Here is a 21,110-nt window from a genome sequence, read left to right as displayed (position 1 = left end):
GGTGAGATTCAAAGAAAAAAATAACAAATGGAAACCTCAACAACATCAAGGCAAGTCAAAAGACAGAAAATGGGGGGGAAGTGAAAGGAAATGTGGTAAATGTGGGAAATCACAGCATAGCAAGGAAGAAGGGTGTCCTGCAGCTAAAGCTACATGCCACAAGTGCAATAAAATAGGACATTGGGCCAGAGTGTGCCGAAACAGCAATAGATCAGTGAATGAGGTCACAGGGACTGTACAGGCTGAGCAGACCCATTATTTCTTAGGCTCAGTGTGCAGTGCAGAGGAGAAAGAGCAGTGGACAGTACAGCTCCAGGTGGATTCTACTACAATGGAATTTAAAATTGACACAGGAGCTGATGTCAGCGTCTTATGTGAGAATGCATTTCACACACTCACTCCACCAAAAACACTGAAACCAGCTGACATCCCATTAGACAGCCCAGGAGGTGAACTGTTGTGTCTGGGACGCTTTAATGCTACAGTTAGTTACAAGGGAAATAACTACCTATTTGAAGCATATGTAGTCCGTGGCCAGAATGTCAATAACCTACTCAGCCGGGATCTGTCAGTGGAGATGAACCTGGTGAGGCGTGTTGATGAAGTGAAATTCACTACCAGTGAACACCTTCAAGCCTATGGTGAGCACGGCACACTAAAAACTGAACCTGTTCAAATCCAATTAAAGGATGGGGCTCAACCATATGCAGTGCATACAGCACGTCGTGTGCCCTTCCCAATGTTACAGATGGTAAAAGAGGAACTGCAGAGGATGGAGAAGAACGGTGTCATCGAGAAGGTAACACAGCCAACTGAATGGTGTGCTCCTATGGGGCCAGTTCTAAAGAAAACCACAGGCAAAGCCAGGATCTGTGTGGACCTGAAAAGACTAAATGAGTCAGTAAAAAGAGAGCGCTACATCTTACCTACCTCTGATGAAATAACTGCAAAGCTAAGTGGTGCAACTGTGTTTTCCTCTCTCGACGCTGCAAGTGGGTTCTGGCAAATCCCACTGCACCCAGCCAGCTGTAAATTAACAACCTTTATAACACCGTTTGGCAGGTACTGTTTCAAAAGGTTACCTTTCGGGATTTCCAGTGCGCCTGAGGTCTTCCAGCGGAAAATGCTAGAGACTCTTTAGGGGCTGGAAGGCGTTGAAGTCTTCATGGACGATATCCTGGTCTATGGGACATCGACAGAACAGCACGACGCCAGACTCGAGAAGGTACTACAGCGTGTTGAGTCAGCAGGCTTAAAACTCAATAAAGATAAATGCTCCCTCAGACAAAGCCAGCTACGCTTTCTGGGACATCTCATCGACCAGTCAGGAGTCAGGCCCGACCCTGATAAAGTTGAAGCCATACATCAGCTGGCTCCACCAGGAAACGTCCATGAGCTGAAAAGAGTCCTGGGCATGGTGAACTACCTGGGTAGGTACGTTCCAAACCTTTCCACAATAGGTCAACCACTGTACGAGCTTCTGAAGAGCAGGAACATCTGGACCTGGGGTCCCTCACAGCAGTCAGCTTTTGAGAACATTAAGAAGATGCTGACCACGGCACCTGTTCTTGTCTTCTATGATGTGGCTAAAGCCACAGTGGTGTCTGCTGATGCCAGTAGCTATGGCCTGGGGGGGGTCCTCCTCCAGCTCCATGAAGAGGAGTGGAAGCCAGTAGCCTACTGTTCGAGGCGTCTCACAGAAGCAGAGACACGCTACGCCCAGATAGAAAAGGAGTGCTTGGCTAGCGTATGGGCCTGTGAGAAGTTCGACAAGTATCTATGTGGCTTGGATCAGTTCAGGCTGGAGACCGACCACAAGCCATTAGTGACACTGATCAACAAACAAAGCCTAGACAACGTCCCCTTGAGATGTCAGCGTCTACTAATGAGGTACAAACCTTTAGCAGAGCATGTGCCTGGGAAGACCCTTGTTGTCGCCGACACACTGTCCCGAAGCCCACTGACACACACAAAGGAAGAGACTGACACTCAAGAAGATGTGGCATGCTATGTAGCCACAGTGATACAGGGCATTCCAGCATCCCCAACGAGAATGGAGAATATCAGAAAAGAGACAGCTGCCGACAGTGAGCTTCAGGCTGTCATCAAGCTGATTAGGGCAGGATGGCCTGAATACAGTAGTAATGTTCCACTGAACATCAGGGACTACACCAAAGTGAAAAATGAGCTATCGGAAGCTGATGGCTTAGTCATACGAGGAAACAGGATCGTGGTTCCGGGGTCACTGAGAGCAGACATTTTGCAGAAAATACATGAGGGACACCAGGGGCTCTCAAAATGCAGAGAAAGGGCGAATGCATCAGTTTGGTGGCCGGGGCTCTCTGTAGACATTAAGAACATTGTCAACATATGCAAGAGCTGCCAGGAGCAGAAGCGGGCTCAACAGAAGGAGCCGCTTATTTCCACACCACTGCCTGATCGTCCGTGGAAAAGAATCGCTCTCGACCTCTGCGAACATAACAAGCACAACTACCTTGTGATTTCAGACTACTATTCACGGTATCTGGAAATACTACAACTACCATCTACGACAAGTGCCCTGTCATCCAGAGACTTAAAACGACCTTTGCTAGGTTCGGAATTCCTGAAGAGGTTGTGAGTGACAATGGTCCCTAATTCTCCAGTGCAGAATTCCGAGAGCTGGCACAGCGGTTGGACTTCAGACACATCACGTCTAGTCCTCACCATCCTCAAGGAAACGGTCATGCCGAAAGAGCAGTACAGACCGCTAAGAGAATCCTTCGTCAGGAAGATCCGCTGATAGCCCTTATGTGCTATAGATCCACTCCCTGTACTACCACAGGAGTCAGTCCAGCAGAACTGCTAATGGGGAGAAAGATCAGAACGACGCTCCCGACACTCGAGAAAAATCTACGGCCTAAATGGCCTAACAGACAGATTGTCAAACAAAAGGACACAAGTGAGAAAGCAAAACAAGCCTTTTATTACAACCGACGACATGGTGCCAGGCATCTACCAGCTCTACAGCCAGGAGACACAGTCTACACCAAGCTCGACAACGAGAAGTCCTGGAAGACACCAGCAATCGTCTCAAAAGAGTGTGTTACTCCGAGGTCTTACCTCATTAACACACAAGGAGGTGCAGTGCTGCGGCGGAACCGACTTCATCTCCGGGCAGAACCAACTTCCCGACCTGCACAGCACATCCCACTAACACCAGCAGAGAGTGCTGTGGCGATTTCCCAGCCTGTAAGCGCCAACACACCAGAGACTGTTACCCTGAAACCAAGTGAGGTGACAACCCATACAACAACACCAGGACGGGTTCAGACCAGGTCTGGCCATGTCAGTAAGCCGGCCACTAGGTTGGACTTGTAGACAGGAGTGTTTTGGGTGTTTCACAATGACCTCTGGGGGTGAATAGAAAAAAAAACACCTATGGCCTTTGGGGGGGAGAAAATGAATAGGGAAACACAGGTGGACTCTGAGTCTGCTGAATTTTGAGTTCTGTTTATTGTGAATGTTATGTACAAATGTGATATTACTGCTGCAATGTTTAGAAAAGAAAACTTGCATCTTGAATTTTATTTTGTTACAGCACTACTGAAGGTATTGGTTACCCATCTTGATTAACATAATCTGTGAAGTTAACCTGTATTCATAGGACACTTTTGGTTGGTCAGTACGACTGAAGGAACATTTGTTATCACAGTTTGACTGTTGTTTACTATTACAGGATGATGCTGTGACTAATCGGTCAAAACTCTTTACAGTTATTTAAAATTAAATAACTAAGAAAAAGGGGAGATGTCACATATGCATACAATGCATACTGAGTTAAGGCTGTTACGGCAGTGTTGCGACATGCTTTATGGCATGCGAAGTACTGCTTTACTTCGGAGTAAGCCCGCCAGTTGTCATGTTGCTGCCTACTGTAATGTCTTGACTTACTGTACAATAAACCTGAGTCGTGAAAGATACTCGACCCTCGATCATTCTACAGAAGACTCGGATATAACGAACCTTATTTAACAGAAAGGAAAATGGCAACAACAGGGCTTGGGAGCAGTGGTCGCGTTAACCGAATACCCTCCCCCCCCCCCCCCCCCGAGTGACGAGTTGTGTACAGACTCGACGGGTAATAATGGATTATGACGGAAAGTTACGATCCTGTCCGTCAAAATGACTGACAACGAAAAAGTCTAACGCCACCACTGCTTGGGAGAAAGAAACGATGTGATATTTGGGCCCATTTTCGCTACAATGAGGTGGAGAAACAAAGCGAATGCATTGTTTTATCAGAAGGGAAGCAACGTGGCCATAACACAGCTGGGGCTAAGGACAAGATATCATCTTATTGTGAAATAAGTTTGACTAAAATGACAAATTATTGGTTTTGGCTAGACTAGTTTGACTGAAATGTTCTATATAATCTGATGACAACAGTTTTCATTGACAAAAAGTAGACTACAATAGTTAGTTTTCTTTGACTAAAATAAGACTAAAATGCTCAGATTTTTGGTCGACTAAAACTTGACTAAATAAAAACAGGATGAAGGTGAGTAAATATGACTAAAACAAGGACATTTGATACAGGACTAAGACTAAAACTAAATTAAGAAATAGCTGGCAAAATGAACACTAGTTTCTACGCCCTGTTATTGTGAGAGTGGTGTTTATATATGTTACACAGCGCTGATACAATCAACAGATTGCACTCAGATGAGCCTGTAATGGTTTGAAATGTAATTGAAAGTGCAACGCATTCGACGTTGGTTTTTCTTTGGAAATCTGAGAGGGCTTTAGCTTAAGTGATTAAAACCATTATTCCCATTATGTAAAGTGAACATTTCAGCTTTCCATCTTATGTAAACACAAACAGATTGCTTAGGAACAATTATATATATATTGTCTAACAAATAGATCAGTAGAGACTGCACTAAGTCTTCTAAAAATATCCAAATGTACATCTTTATCTTAGTGACAGGCCAGAAAAAGTGGTGCAAAATGTTGTCATAGAACCGGATAATGAGTCAGCATTTCATCACTTCCTGTCCCCTGGTGAAGGTCAATGGTTTTCTGAATGTGTTATTCTTCTGGGAGTGTTTTGCAGTGACTCTGCAGTATCAGGGAGGGTCTGATATATCCGTCCCTCCCTCTCTCTCCTCTCTCTCTCTAATACTCAAACTGTTGAATTATTCATGCGGCTGTGCCTCGCGGGGTGTTTACACTCAGATGTCTGCACTGGAAAATCGATGGAAACTCTGCAGCATCAGAGGGTTTTAGATAGATGCACATTACACCACAGGACTACAATGTGAGGCTCAGGTTCGCTGGTACTATCTTCTAATGTTAGCAGAACCGTGTAACCATGGATCTAAATGCACTATGAGTCATATCTTTAACCAACATCTTATTTTCAAGGTGCACATCAATTTCTAAACAAGGAATTTGTGGTTACATCACAGGAAAGGTATTTATGTAATGGACCCTGAAGGCAGCATCTCCTGGTCCAATGGGATTTCTCCTTGTGATTTTGGATTATGTCAGAAAATAATCTCTGTTTAAAACAAACATTTCTGATACTTACACGTTTAGTTCAGCAGGATAATCTCCACATATTAACACCACGTTATGTTAAAGGGGACCTATCATGCAAAATGCACTTTTGTACGTCTGTTCTACATGAATATGTGTCCCCGGTGTTCCAGGGAACTCACCAAGTGTCAGAAAACACAACCCTCTCTATTTTCCTCCATACCCAAATCTCTAAAAAAGGGGCTGCAACGGATCTGATAAAAACTGATCCAGATTTGAACACTGTCCTGACGTCAGGACGGTGGCGCTACGGCTATTGGGCCAACTCCACCAATCAGGAGGAGACAGCCACGGCCATTGCCGTTCAAAGGCGCTGGAGACGCTGTAGTACATATGCCAGGCCTGTAGGTGGTGCTGTTCTCACTGAATCTGCCCTAAAATGTCAAATTGAGCAAAATGAGGCATGGCTAAAATGCATGATCTGTTTGGTATTTTGAAGTATAAATATGCCTTATATAGGTATGGTCCTACACTATATTATTCAAATATAGCATGATAGGTCCACTTTAAACTAAAGATATCTGAAGTAAAAAGCTAACGTTAGGCTATAAAGGAACTACAGCACGGTCACATGACCTCACATCACCACCGCTAAGCTAAAGGTGGCTAATGTTGGGCTATAAAGGAACTACAGCAGGCACAGAAGTACTTATTCAGGATAAAAAGCAAAAACACAGAAAACCATTGACCCCCAGACCAGGAGACAGGAAGTGATGAAATGCTGAGTCATGGTAGGGTTTTAGGACTTATTCCTGCAGCTCTGTCAAGTATTCATGAAACCCAGATGCATACAGTTAGGATGTACTGAAATATTATTGTGATTTCCATCCGTTTCTGCTCTTACGATAATAGTTTCCAAAGTATCAACCATCAGAGAAGCAAATCAGCTGATTTCTTTCTCTTGTTTCCACGTCTCTTTCCACCATTAGTCTCTAAATGTGGGAAAGAAACAAAGACATAATAAACATAACTGTGTATGTTTGGCATGGCACTCTGTATACGACTCATCTCATCAAACCCATAACCAGATTTGGGGGATATATTCATCGGAATGACCAGAGAGGGTAAAAGTACACACCCTTTACTCAAGTAGAAGTACAGATACTCGTGTTTAAAAATACTCTGGTAAAAGTAGAAGTACTGACTAAAGTTATTTACTCAAGTCAAAGTAAAGAGGCTTTGAAATGTACTTCAGTAAAAAGTAGTAGCTGTTTTAAAGAGTACCTGACCTCCCTTTATATTAATAGAACAATAATGTCATTGTTAGCTAATGAATGTTTCCATGCTGAACAACGGCAACATGACAACGTTTTCATTGGTCCCTCTTCTTTAGAGAAGACCAGGAAATGATGGATACACGGATCGTGTTCAAATCAATAGGCACGCAATGACTCTAAATAATAATGATCACGCCACCAAACACACATTCAAACTAAAGGAACCAGCCTGTTTGGGAAATGTGAGAAGTAGAAAGTACAGGTATTTGGGTTCAACATGTAAGAAGTAGAAAGTACAGGTATTTGAGTTCAACATGTAAGAAGTAGAAAGTACAGGTATTTGGGTTCAACATGTAAGAAGTAGAAAGTACAGGTATTTGTGTTCAAAATGTAAGAAGTAGAAAGTACAGGTATTTGAGTTCAACATGTAAGAAGTAGAAAGTACAGGTATTTGTGTTCAACATGTGAGAAGTAGAAAGTACAGGTATTTGGGTTCAACATGTAAGAAGTAGAAAGTACAGGTATTTGGGTTCAACATGTAAGAAGTAGAAAGTACAGGTATTTGTGTTCAACATGTGAGAAGTAGAAAGTACAGGTATTTGTGTTCAACATGTAAGAAGTAGAAAGTACAGGTATTGAGTTCAACATGTAAGAAGTAGAAAGTACAGGTATTTGAGTCAACATGTAGAAGTAGAAAGTACAGGTATTTGGGTTCAACATGTAAGAAGTAGAAAGTACAGGTATTTGTGTTCAACATGTGAGAAGTAGAAAGTACAGGTATTTGTGTTCAACATGTAAGAAGTAGAAAGTACAGGTATTTGAGTTCAACATGTAAGAAGTAGAAAGTACAGGTATTTGAGTTCAACATGTAAGAAGTAGAAAGTACAGGTATTTGGGTTCAACATGTAAGAAGTAGAAAGTACAGGTATTTGAGTTCAACATGTAAGAAGTAGAAAGTACAGGTATTTGAGTTCAACATGTAAGAAGTCAAAGTAAAAAGTCGTCAGAAAAATAAGTAGTGGAGTAAAGTACTGATACCAGAAACATGTACTTAAGTGCAGTAACAAAGTTTTTGTATTCCACTACTTCCCAGCTCTGGAAATAACCGAAACATGTTTTCTGGTTTATAAAACACCGATCAAACCCCAAATCTGGTCTGCATGCACCATCATCTCATTACTTGTGGTTGCATGTGAATACATTTTGAATGCGATCACAGCTTTTCCCCCTCAGCTTGCTGATTGAATCCCCTTTCGCTCAAATACTGTCTTCTGTCCTTCCTCTCTGCTTGCCTACGCTGGCGCCCACAAGGTCGTAATATTTTTCAAGGTATGTATGGAAACATTTTCAAAAAACGAGCTCCTCGTCATGTGGGATATCAATTTTTTGCGTGCTAATTGTTTATAGGCCGATGTACGTCAACGCTTTCAATCCTCCCCCCCAGGCTGGATCACTATAGAGTGGTGCAGGGATGTCGTATTTTCTGTCTTCAACCCTGAAGGCAGCATATCCCTGGTTCCCTTTTCACAAAAATCCAATGGGATTTTGTCATTGGATTTTGGATAATTGCAAAAGATAAGCTCTGTTCAGTAGGATGCAATGATTGACAACTTGTGTAGGGTTAGGGCCCATTCTCTGTAACCAGTGTAGCATTTTAGCATGGTGAAATAAGCTAGCTAGCTTACCAGCTGTCTGCTACTTAGTTAGCTACATTGCTATTTCTATAGTACTTTATTGTATAGAGTGGTATAATAATTTTGTATTTTTGCAGGCAGCCTTTACCTGGCTCCTTCCACAAAAAGCCATTTCTCCATTGGCTTTTGGATTATTGCTGAAATCGAATTTACGTCACCACCGCTAAGCTAAAGGAGGCTAATGTTGGGCTATAAAGGAACTACAGCACGGTCACATGACTTAACGTCACCACCGCTAAGCTAAAGGTGGCTAATGTTGGGCTATAAAGGAACTACAGCACGGTCACATGACTTCACGTCACCACCGCTAAGCTAAAGGTGGCTATTGTTGGGCTATAATGAACTAGCACGGTCACATGACTTCACGTCAACACCGCTAAGCTAAAGGTGGCTATTGTTGGGCTATAATGAACTAGCACGGTCACATGACTTCACGTCAACACCGCTAAGCTAAAGGTGGCTAATGTTGGGCTATAAAGGAACTACAGCACGGTCACATGACTTCACGTCAACACCGCTAAGCTAAAGGTGGCTATTGTTGGGCTATAATGAACTAGCACGGTCACATGACTTCACGTCAACACCGCTAAGCTAAAGGAGGCTAATGTTGGGCTATAAAGGAACTACAGCACGGTCACATGACTTCACGTCACCACCGCTAAGCTAAAGGAGGCTAATGTTGGGCTATAAAGGAACAACAGCACGGTCACATGACTTCACGTCACCACCGCTAAGCTAAAGGTGGCTAATGTTGGGCTATAAAGGAACGATAGCACGGTCACATGACTTCACGTCACCAGCGCTAAGCTAAAGGTGGCTAATGTTGGGCTATAAAGGAACTACAGCACGGTCACATGACTTCACATCACCAGCGCTAAGCTAAAGGTGGCTAATGTTGGGATATAAAAGAACTACAGCACGGTCACATGACTTCACGTCACCAGCGCTAAGCTAAAGGTGGCTAATGTTGGGCTATAAAGGAACTACAGCACGGTCACATGACTTCACATCACCAGCGCTAAGCTAAAGGTGGCTAATGTTGGGATATAAAAGAACTACAGCACGGTCACATGACTTCACGTCACCAGCGCTAAGCTAAAGGTGGCACTATCCGATGTTTAAATTATTCATCACTTTAAATGCTGTGACTGTTAGGAATTGTATCTCCTTTCCTTTCCTAAAAGATGATCCGGTGTTTCCTAAAGGAGATAACAAAGGAAGCATTGAAGCTCCTTTCCTATCATCTAGATAATCAGCTCTTATCATGGCTGCAGCTCAGCGACGTCTGGGTCGATTCCCTCCGTTAGAAACCGCATGTACATGTGTTGAACGAGATATATATCTATCAACAGGTGACATAAGCATTGAAAGCTGCTTCACACTGACATCTATGGACCTTATTTCCAATGGTACATTAAATCTATCTGACACGCAATACCGTTTTTGTTGTCAACAGTGAGATGTGTTTGTTGGTTTTCTGCTGAAGAATCCTCAGAAATCATGAATGGATTTTGCAGACATGTGGAGATGGGATCAGTCTAAATGCTGGATGCTTGCTTGGGGTTTTGGTTTGGATCTGTGTGTGGCATTACATCCATGAAACCGATTTATATCCATGGTACGTCTCTTAAAGAGGACGCCTGATATCTGAGCTGCTGAAAATCACTTTTGGTGCAGAGGCTGCTGATGTGGATATGTGTTTAAGTGCCAGATTTATGGATGAACAGGATCCATCTGATCACATGACTCTTACACTGTAAACAAAATATTGGAATTGGTTCCAACTCTGGCATGATTAATCCTACAAGTAAACATGTGGAAATGTTTAATCTTCTTACTTCTCAGGTTTATAAATATTGTTTTGCCACTTTAAATAACATGTTGTGTTTATCAGGTTGAAATGCACTTTTTTAGATGTTTTGAAGAAAGCAGGGTTCTGCAAAAATCAGCTGTTTTGTTGCTCAATGGATGAAGTTTACGGAGCACTTTTATATGAAACAGTTGGAGGTGAAACAGGAAGTGTTGCTGTGTTTGACTGGATCAGATAATACATGAATCTGTGGCATCTCTGTTAGTGAAGACGTTCATAAATTAATCATCGAGACAGTCTGATGCACGATGCCGTTTCCATGGAGACTGGCTGCTGTGTGTGTGTGTGTGTGTGTGTGGGTGTGTGTGTGTGTGGGTGTGCGTGTGTGTGTGTGTGTGTGTGTGTGTGTGTGTGTGTGTGTGTGTGTGTGTGTGTGTGTGTGTGTGTGTGTGTTTGCGCGTGTGTGTGTGGTGGAATTTAACCAATACCAACTAACAAATAATTATGAAATGGTGAGGAAACCTTCCTGTTATACTGAAATGAAGATACTTCAAATAAGACAGTCTTTTAAGGAGTTTATTTTAAGTGCAAAACTCAGAAGGTCTGCAGAGGGTCAGAGAGTCACATTTTCATACAAAGAATAGACGAGGAGGTGTTAAGATAGACAACAAAACATACCTGCTAGCAACAGGAGAGACATTACAACATTCACATGGAGTCTCTGCCCTTTGTTAAATGTGCAGCTTTGTTTCGTCTGCGTTCATCTATCAATTGATAAATCAACGACATCTAATGCATAAAGACAGACTGCAGAGACTTCACTGAACTCATTTCAGTTTCCAAGGAAACGTCATTTACAGATTTATAGAGCAAAAACTCTCAAGAGATCATTTTTAGTGGCAGTTTGATGAAGATATGAATGATTTAAACTGGCTGTGTGTCTCTACTTTAAAGAGTCCTCTCCTGCTGATGTTCAGGTGTATATCAGTATGTAGTGTCTCTACTTTAAAGAGTCCTCTCCTGCTGATGTTCAGGTGTATATCAGTATGTAGTGTCTCTACTTTAAAGAGTCCTCTCCTGCTGATGTTCAGGTGTATATCAGTATGCAGTGTCTCTACTTTAAAGAGTCCTCTCCTGCTGATGTTCAGGTGTATATCAGTATGTAGTGTCTCTACTTTAAAGAGTCCTCTCCTGCTGATGTTCAGGTGTATATCAGTATGTAGTGTCTCTACTTTAAAGAGTCCTCTCCTGCTGATGTTCAGGTGTATATCAGTATGTAGTGTCTCTACTTTAAAGAGTCCTCTCCTGCTGATGTTCAGGTGTATATCAGTATGTAGTGTCTCTACTTTAAAGAGTCCTCTCCTGCTGATGTTCAGGTGTATATCAGTATGCAGTGTCTCTACTTTAAAGAGTCCTCTCCTGCTGATGTTCAGGTGTATATCAGTATGTAGTGTCTCTACTTTAAAGAGTCCTCTCCTGCTGATGTTCAGGTGTATATCAGTATGTAGTGTCTCTACTTTAAAGAGTCCTCTCCTGCTGATGTTCAGGTGTATATCAGTATGTAGTGTCTCTACTTTAAAGAGTCCTCTCCTGCTGATGTTCAGGTGTATATCAGTATGTAGTGTCTCTACTTTAAAGAGTCCTCTCCTGCTGATGTTCAGGTGTATATCAGTATGTAGTGTCTCTCCTTTAAAGAGTCCTCTCCTGCTGATGTTCAGGTGTATATCAGTATGTAGTGTCTCTACTTTAAAGAGTCCTCTCCTGCTGATGTTCAGGTGTATATCAGTATGTAGTGTCTCTACTTTAAAGAGTCCTCTCCTGCTGATGTTCAGGTGTATATCAGTATGTAGTGTCTCTACTTTAAAGAGTCCTCTCCTGCTGATGTTCAGGTGTATATCAGTATGTAGTGTCTCTCCTTTAAAGAGTCCTCTCCTGCTGATGTTCAGGTGTATATCAGTATGTAGTGTCTCTACTTTAAAGAGTCCTCTCCTGCTGATGTTCAGGTGTATATCAGTATGTAGTGTCTCTACTTTAAAGAGTCCTCTCCTGCTGATGTTCAGGTGTATATCAGTATGTAGTGTCTCTACTTTAAAGAGTCCTCTCCTGCTGATGTTCAGGTGTATATCAGTATGTAGTGCCTCTACTTTAAAGAGTCCTCTCCTGCTGATGTTCAGGTGTATATCAGTATGTAGTGTCTCTACTTTAAAGAGTCCTCTCCTGCTGATGTTCAGGTGTATATCAGTATGTAGTGTCTCTACTTTAAAGAGTCCTCTCCTGCTGATGTTCAGGTGTATATCAGTATGTAGTGTCTCTACTTTAAAGAGTCCTCTCCTGCTGATGTTCAGGTGTATATCAGTATGTAGTGTCTCTACTTTAAAGAGTCCTCTCCTGCTGATGAAAAGTCAGAATTCTTGAGTTTTCAGATAAAATACCGAATGTTGAGTCCGGAGGTACCTGGGTGTTTTTAGATATGTGAGAATGCAGTCATGAGTTTATGAGGATTTATTTTTTAGATGAAAGTAGTAAAAGCAAAAGAAAAAAATTAAACCAGATATTTTTTTAATTGTTATTCTCTGAGATTGAAGTCGGTTAGCTGGCCGGCTATGTTGTGATTGGTCAACCGCTTACAGATGTCCCGCCCCCTGAGCCTATCATGAACAATCGGTTGGAGGAAAATGTTAGAATTTGGGATTTTCAAAAAAGAAAGTCAGCATATTGTAATTTTAGGAAACAAATCAATATTTTGAACATTTCAGAAAAAAGTCAGAATTTGGCATTTTTTTCAGACATTTTTTTTTTCTTCAGAAAATAGTCAGAATTCAAAAATGTTCTTAAAAAATTCAGAATCTTGAAATGTTCTGAAAAAAGTCAGAATTCTTACGTACAATGTGCCGGAGCGCTAGCCAATAGGAGCGCAAGTCTTTCATAGTGATGTCACTTTGTTCCGGAAGTAAACCATGGAGTTCAATGGAGGCGTTTCTGGCACATTTAAGGCGTCTTTGAGCACTGGGAAAAGCGCTATATAAATGTATTATTATTAATGCATATATAATACACTTGGGAGTGAATAAGGCTGCTTCTTTGTGAAGTAAACTAAAACAACACACTGCAGAATATGACTCTCTGCCCAGTGTGTACTGAAGAACAAATACCATTTGACTGAAGATAAAACAAGATTATAACTGGGGATCTTTATACTTAATTTACAGCAGCTTTGGTTAGTTTTAGTTAATATCTTTTGAACATTTCCTCTTCTCCTCTCTCTCTCCAGACGATGCAGGCGGCGCGCTGCCCGACAGACGAGTTGTCGCTGTCTAACTGTGCCGTGGTGAGCGAGAAGGATCTGCAGTCAGGACAGTGAGTTCAATATCTCTGAGTCATCAATAACTAACTGTCAATACACCCACACACTCATCCACCCACACATATATATCACACACTCATCTATCACACACTCATCCATCCACACACACACACATATATATCACACACTCATCTATCACACACCCATCCATCCACACACACACACACACATATATATCACACACTCATCTATCACACACTCATCCATCCACACATACACACATATATATCACACACTCATCTATCACACACCCATCTATCACACACTCATCCATCCACACACACACACACACATATATCACACACTCATCTATCACACACCCATCCATCCACACACACATATATATCACACACTCATCTATCACACACTCATCCATCCACACATACACACATATATATCACACACTCATCTATCACACACCCATCTATCACACACTCATCCATCACACACTCATCTATCACACACTCATCCATCCACACATACACACATATATATCACACACTCATCTATCACACACCCATCTATCACACACTCATCCATCCACACACACACACACACACATATATCACACACTCATCTATCACACACCCATCCATCCACACACACACACATATATCACACACTCATCTATCACACACTCATCCATCCACACATACACACACATATATATCACACACTCATCTATCACACACTCATCCATCCACACATACACACATATATATCACACACTCATCCATCCACACACACACACATATATATCACACACTCATCTATCACACACCCATCCATCCACACATACACACATATATATATCACACACTCATCTATCACACACTCATCCATCCACACATACACACATATATATCACACACTCATCTATCACACACCCATCCATCCACACACACACACACACACACACACACACACACACACACACACACACACATATATATCACACACTCATCTATCACACACCCACACACCCACACTTTCCAATCCAGATGAGAGATCTCTCTCCCCTGTCTGTGTGCGAGGGGGCGGTGCAACACACTGATGCTAAAAGTGTTGGAGACCCAGCGGAGACCCAGAGTTCCCAGTATAAATTACGTCTATGTTCTGCAATAATGAAAGTGTAAAATGTAAAGAAAAGTAGTTTTTACTTATTCAAATTTCAATTCTTAATTACATTCCACTAATGGTAATTTGTCTATACCTTTAAAATAATAACTCTGTTAGCATAGCAACAAGCTAACATTATTTCTACATTGCTTGTGTATACTAACCTCTGCAGAGCGGTCATGTGACGCAGAAGCAACAACAACAGCAACCGTTCATCCTGATGAGCCCTATGTGTGTAATTAAAGAACTCGTATCCTAGCAACTGACGGAGATCGACCAATCACAGCTCTTCAATAATGTCCTTATGAAATTGGCTTATATATTTAATCCTCCCCCCGAGGAGTGAATTGTGCTGTATTACATTTTCCTTAATTAGAGATACAATAACAAAGGTGTTAATCGTCAATAAATAAATACAAATGTTCATGTGAAAGGAGTTCATTCTCCATCTGCAGCCAAAGCTTTTTAAACTGTGTAATTCATTATTAATTATTATATATATTTTTAATAAATACAATGTTCTTCATTTTAAATTGGAGCAACCGTTACAAAACCCGTTTCTTTATCCTGGAGGATTGTCTTGGTTTTTCATATTTGCTATGGAGGTAAACATTAGCATGTCATTAAAGGGTCATTATAGAAGAGGGAAAAGCACAACAGCACATCAGCAGGGGCGCCGCTTGCCAACAGGCAAGGCAGGCAACTGCTTGGGGCCCCGGACCAGAAGGGGGCCCCCAAAGAAGGTAGATTAAGAAGGTCCACAGCAACGACAACATGGAACACCCTTTAATTTACTGCAACGACATGTCGGGAAACCCCCTCAAGGCGGCCCCATGCATAGCGCGCCGTAACATGCTGCTTCTTATCTTAAAGTGGACCTATCATGCTATATTTGAATAATATAGTGTAGGACCATACCTATATAAGGCATATTTATACTTTTTTATTTTCAAAATACCAAACAGATCATGCATTTTAGCCATGCCTCATTTCGCTCAATTTGCACTTTTTTTAGCTCTGCTCTGCAAGGGCTGATTCAGTGAAAACAGCACCATCTACAGGCCTGGCATATGTACTACAGCGTCTCCAGCGCTTTCGAACGGCAATGGCCGTGGCTGTCTCCTCCTGATTGGTGGAGTTGGCCCAATAGCCGTAGCGCCACCGTCCTGACGTCAGGACAGTGTTCAAATCTGGATCAGTTTTTATCAGATCCGTTGCAGCCCCTTTTTTAGAGATTTGGGTATGGAGGAAAATAGAGAGGGTTGTGTTTTCTGACACTTGGTGAGTTCCCTGGAACACCGGGGACACATATTCATGTAGAAAAGACGTACAAAAGTGCATTTTGCATGTTAGGTCCCCTTTAAGTTTCATTGCCTTGCTCCGCTCCGGGGGGGGGGGGGGGGCTGTGGCTGTACGTGGTGATGAAAAGCTGGATCGAGGGGCCCCCAGTGAATGTTTGCCTAGGGCCCCCACAGACTCTAGTATCGGCACTGCATATCAGGGCCTTTGTGGGTTCACACATATATTTCTTTATTAATCCCAAATTGTTCTCAACATTAAAATACTTAAAAAGTGGAAAAGAGTTAACAATTACAAATAAAATGACAATAAAAAATAGTATATCAAATATAAACAATTCTGGATGATTGAAATGTTCTTTAAAAAGGTAGAAATACTACAGTAGCAGGAATATAGGCTCATAATATACTGTATGTACATATGATAGTATTAACAGATATACACAATAATTATATATCCAGAACGCTCTACCAGGTAAGGTCGATTTGAAAGATGCTAAAATGCATTTGTAGAAGACTTCATGTCATATAGATGACATTCAAATATGAGGTTTAATTAAATAATAAAGCAGAATAAATGTACTCACTAACAAAGGTAATAAACTGAGCGGGACTTAGCTTGGGAACCAGAGGGTCTACGGTTCAATTCCTGGATGGTATTTAATTTCCAGAGAGAGATTATTAAAGTATGTCTTCTTCTTCTCCTCCTCTCTCCGCAGACATGTGTCGGTGACGACGACCCCCAACCACAAGTTTGTGTTCACAGTGAAGACCCACCACACTGTGGCTGCTGGGAGCATCGCCTTCAGCCTGCCACAGGTACACACACACACACACACACACACGCACGCACGCACGCACGCACGCACGCACGCACGCACGCACACACACACACACACACGCACGCACACACACGCACGCACGCACGCACGCACGCACACACACACACACACGCACACACACACACTAATGCGCATACACACACGCACACACACACACACACACACAAACATGCACACACACTCACACACACACACACTAACACGCACACACACACACACACACACACGCTCACACACACACACACTAACGCGCATACACACACACACACACACACACACTCACACACACACACACACTAACGCGCATACACACACACACACACGCACACACATACAGGCACACACACACACACACACACACACACACACACACACACACACACACACACACACACACACACACACTCTGTTCTTTACTCGTTGTTGAATCCTCTCTTCTTCTTCTCTCCTGTAGAGGAAGTGGGCTGGACTCTCCATCGGTCAGGAGGTCGAAGGTAAATCTTGATATTGTCCCTTTTGGTTCCACATGACTTAAAGGTGGGGTAGGTAAGTTACCTACCCCACCTTTAAAGTATTAAAACAACGACCCTGTGAACATATCTTTCATTTCTAACCCTTGAGGCGTTCACTAATCTACCACAGGCCATTGTGTGTTCCCCGCTCTAAGATGGCGCCTGTATTTATTCCTCTCTCCCTTCAGTTGCCGGATACAACTTTGATAAATCTAAGCAGTGCATCGGCGCCATGACCATCGAGATCGACTTCCTGCAGAAGAAGAGCACCGACTCCTCCCCCTACGACTCGGACAAGATGGCCGCCGAGTTCATCCAGCAGTTCAACAACCAGGGTTTCTCCGTCACCCAGCAGGTGCGTAAAGAGAGAGAGAGAAAGCCCCCAGGAAGTGCTCCGGACTCTGAGGAAAACATTCCTAGTGTCCAAACGGCGGTACTACAACTCCCGTATCAGTCCGTGACGACACCCGGCCCAGAAAGACTTTCTCCCATTGACTAACATGGAGAAAGAGACGTCTGTGAATCAGAGAATCATTTTGTTTAAACTAATTAAACCACCCAGTGTGAACACGTTTACACCCCTTATTAGAATCATTAGAGTTATCGTGTCCGATGCCATTTTTGATGCCAAACGTCTGACAGATATTGGTGAAAGCTGATAGATATTAACGGCTGCTATCCATCCTAAAGACGCTATTCTCCACAGATGCCCCAGAATGCACCGCGGTTCCCATTCCCCCCATTCCCTATCTCTCACACACAGATATCTTTTGTTTTGACGTGGCTCTGATCATCTCCGTTATCTCCTTGTGTCTCTCAGCTCGTGTTCAGCTTCTGCGACAAACTGTTTGGTCTGGTGGTGAAAGACATCGAGGCGATGGACGCCAGCATCCTGAGAGGAGAGCCGGCCTCCGGGAAGAAGCAGAAGGTAACGAGCGATGCTGTAACGACTGAATGAACACAAGTAGAGGACTCAATAGCACGACTCAGGGACAGAGGCTTCGGTTGCAAACAGGTCTTTACTAGCAGAGGTTCGGTCTTCTTCTTCGAGTCCGTAGCAATCTCAAATGTCGTTCTGCCAGTATCGGGCACAGGCCACAGCTGATGGGGTAGGTTCTGCCAGGTCTTCTGGACTGCACCGGGGGGCATCGGCACATTCCAGTAAGTGGGACATTGTCTGCACTGATCCACAGCTGCACGTGTCTTCTGTGGTAGACGGTACACGACGTGTAACAGGTGTCGATCAGCGGTGTCTGCGTGGTGTTTCTTTTGAACGATGAGACTCGAGTCAGCATACCGTTGAGCCGATCTCCGTTTATTCACAACAGATATATAACGAATCAGTCGTTGTTCAATTGGTTTCCCCTCACAGTGACTCCATAAAGGAGAGGGTGCAGTGACTGAGTCCTGGAGGCTCCTCCCACTGATTCTAGACCTAGTCAGGTATTGAAAGTTTAATAAATGAAGAACACAGAATTATTAAATACAAAACACTGAATTTGTGTGATTATAATAAATGATTTCGAAATTAATATTTAACACTAAACACCACTGCATATTTACAACTGTTACACAAGTTAGGTCAGTCAGGAAGGCAACCCTAGCACACCAGGGTTAGGCAGGAACAGGGTCAGGTGCACGTGGAAACTAAATACTGCTGGAACGCTTGAACGAACAAAGAGGAACCGGCACTGAGGGGATGTGGACTAAATACACAGGGGGAGGGGTTACAATGGGGCACAGGTGAGACTCATTAGGGACGGTTACGCAGGTTCAATCAAGGGCAGGAAGTGCTGACACAAGTGGGAGGAGAGAAACTAAATAAAACATCCACTTTCTGGCTAGGACCTTACAGATGCATTATGCCTTGTGTTGTTTTGTTGTTTTGTTGTTTGTATGCTGCTGCACTGCAAACATCTCCCAATTTTGGGATCAATAAAGTACCTCTTATCCTATCCTATCTTATCTTAAGAAGCATAAAGAACATATTGAACTACAACAATTACACGATATACAAAATACACGTCCAGTAGCAGTGACAGCTCAGCAGCCAGGTGAGAGTATACAAGGTGGTAGAATAAACAGCTATTTACAGTAAATATATATATATGCACAAACATCTCTCATGGGGGCAATCATCCCACTGTAATCACGTAGAAAGATATCTCTGTTTACCTCAGCTTACATACCAATGACTTAAATAAAAGCACAGAGAGAAAATGTATAATATTAATAAATGATCATCATCCATCTACACTAAAAACACACTTCTTCTCTCTGGCCTTGTAGTCAGAGCGGAGCACGACTCCTGACTCGTCCCTGTGTTTTTTATATATCTGTTATTGTGATTGTAGTAAAGTGTTTTTATTACATGTACAGCACTTTGGCTCCACCAAAAATCGCTTTTAAATGTGCTTTATAAATAAAACTTGATTTGATTTGATCATCATAGGGGCCTGAGGTGTGTTCTCGTTACAATGACAAACATCCAATAGGAGGGAAAGAAGAAAAAGATAATAATAATAACAAAATAAAAATGCCATTGGATTATTATGGGATAGGGTGATGACTTCATAATGAACTACGTAATTGCAAGTCTCTTCCGTGTCACAAAACGAGATGCATTGTGGGACATGTAGTTTATGGGCTTCTGTAATATTCTTTCAGAGCTCTTGTGGGCCACAGAAAAATGAAGCTTTGAGTTTGACCCCTCTGAGTTATGGGATGTATCATCCAAACACTTTGACTATTCACCTTCTTTGTAGTTCCTCTCCTGTCCTGTTGTTATTGATCTGTTCTCTCTATGAATCTGATTGTGTCTGTGTTCCCTGGGCAGATCGACTGTGGGCTGATGGTGGGAAACAGTCAGGTGATCTTTGAGAAGGCCCCGAGCTCCTCCCTCACACTCGTTGGTACGTTCAATATACAACTCATAATACATTTTAATGGGAAGGAGAATACGAGGGTTTAAAACGTGATCAGAGCCTCTTTCTAGAATGTTCTTAGATCTTAGATATTTAAATCCTGCACAGCCATCATGGTGCTCTAAAGACAACATGAGGGCTGCAGTACTTCTGACTTCCTCCACCAGGTGGCAGTAACACATCACAGTGTTCTCACTGGTGTGTGTGTGTGTGTGTGTGTGTGTGTGTGTGTGTGTGTGTGTGTGTGTGTGTGTGTGTGTGTGTGTGTGTGTGTGTGTGTGTGTGTGTGTGTGTGTGTGTGTGTGGTGTGTGTGTGTGTGTGTGTGTGTGTGTGTGTGTGTGTGTGTGTGTGTGTGGTGACACAACAGGAAAGGCTAAGACTAAGGAGCAGCGTCAGTCGATCATCAACCCGGAGTGGAACTTTGAGAAGATGGGGATCGGAGGATTGGACAGAGAGTTCTCCGACATTTTCCGCAGAGCCTTCGCTTCCCGAGTGTTTCCTCCAGACATCGTGGAGCAGATGGGTGAGAAAACAATACCTCTCCCACTCTGCTGTTCCACTTCTCCATGTCTCTTCTTCATCAACATGTGTCCCCTCTTCTTCATGTCTCTTCTACATCAACATGTGTCCCCTCTTCTTCATGTCTCTTCTTCATCAACATGTGTCCCTCTTCTACATCAACATGTGTCCCCTCTTCTTCATGTCTCTTCTACATCAACATGTGTCCCCATCTTCTTCATGTCTCTTCT

The 21,110-nt window shown here is 42.7% G+C and overlaps 1 protein-coding gene across 1 annotated transcript in view; it reads left to right on the top strand.

Annotated features, from left to right (window-relative positions):
* Positions 1–20,884, top strand: part of LOC117472044 (vesicle-fusing ATPase-like) — a gene marked incomplete at its 3' end in the record, with an annotated part of 33,468 nt that extends 12,584 nt beyond the window's left edge. Inside the window, exons 2-8 of the mRNA XM_034117198.1 lie at positions 13,573–13,658; positions 16,802–16,901; positions 17,379–17,418; positions 17,625–17,791; positions 18,257–18,364; positions 20,273–20,348; positions 20,729–20,884. Of these exons, the coding sequence (XP_033973089.1) occupies positions 13,573–13,658; positions 16,802–16,901; positions 17,379–17,418; positions 17,625–17,791; positions 18,257–18,364; positions 20,273–20,348; positions 20,729–20,884 (733 nt within the window). The remainder of the gene's footprint in view (positions 1–13,572; positions 13,659–16,801; positions 16,902–17,378; positions 17,419–17,624; positions 17,792–18,256; positions 18,365–20,272; positions 20,349–20,728) is intronic.
* Between the last annotated feature and the right edge of the window lie 226 nt (positions 20,885–21,110).

The sequence above is a fragment of the Trematomus bernacchii genome, unplaced genomic scaffold, assembly GCF_902827165.1.
Source record: "Trematomus bernacchii unplaced genomic scaffold, fTreBer1.1, whole genome shotgun sequence".
In the NCBI taxonomy this organism is placed as follows: domain Eukaryota; kingdom Metazoa; phylum Chordata; class Actinopteri; order Perciformes; family Nototheniidae; genus Trematomus; species Trematomus bernacchii.
The sequence above is the reverse complement of the archived record's forward strand: the minus strand, read 5'-3'. Positions and strand labels throughout refer to the sequence as shown.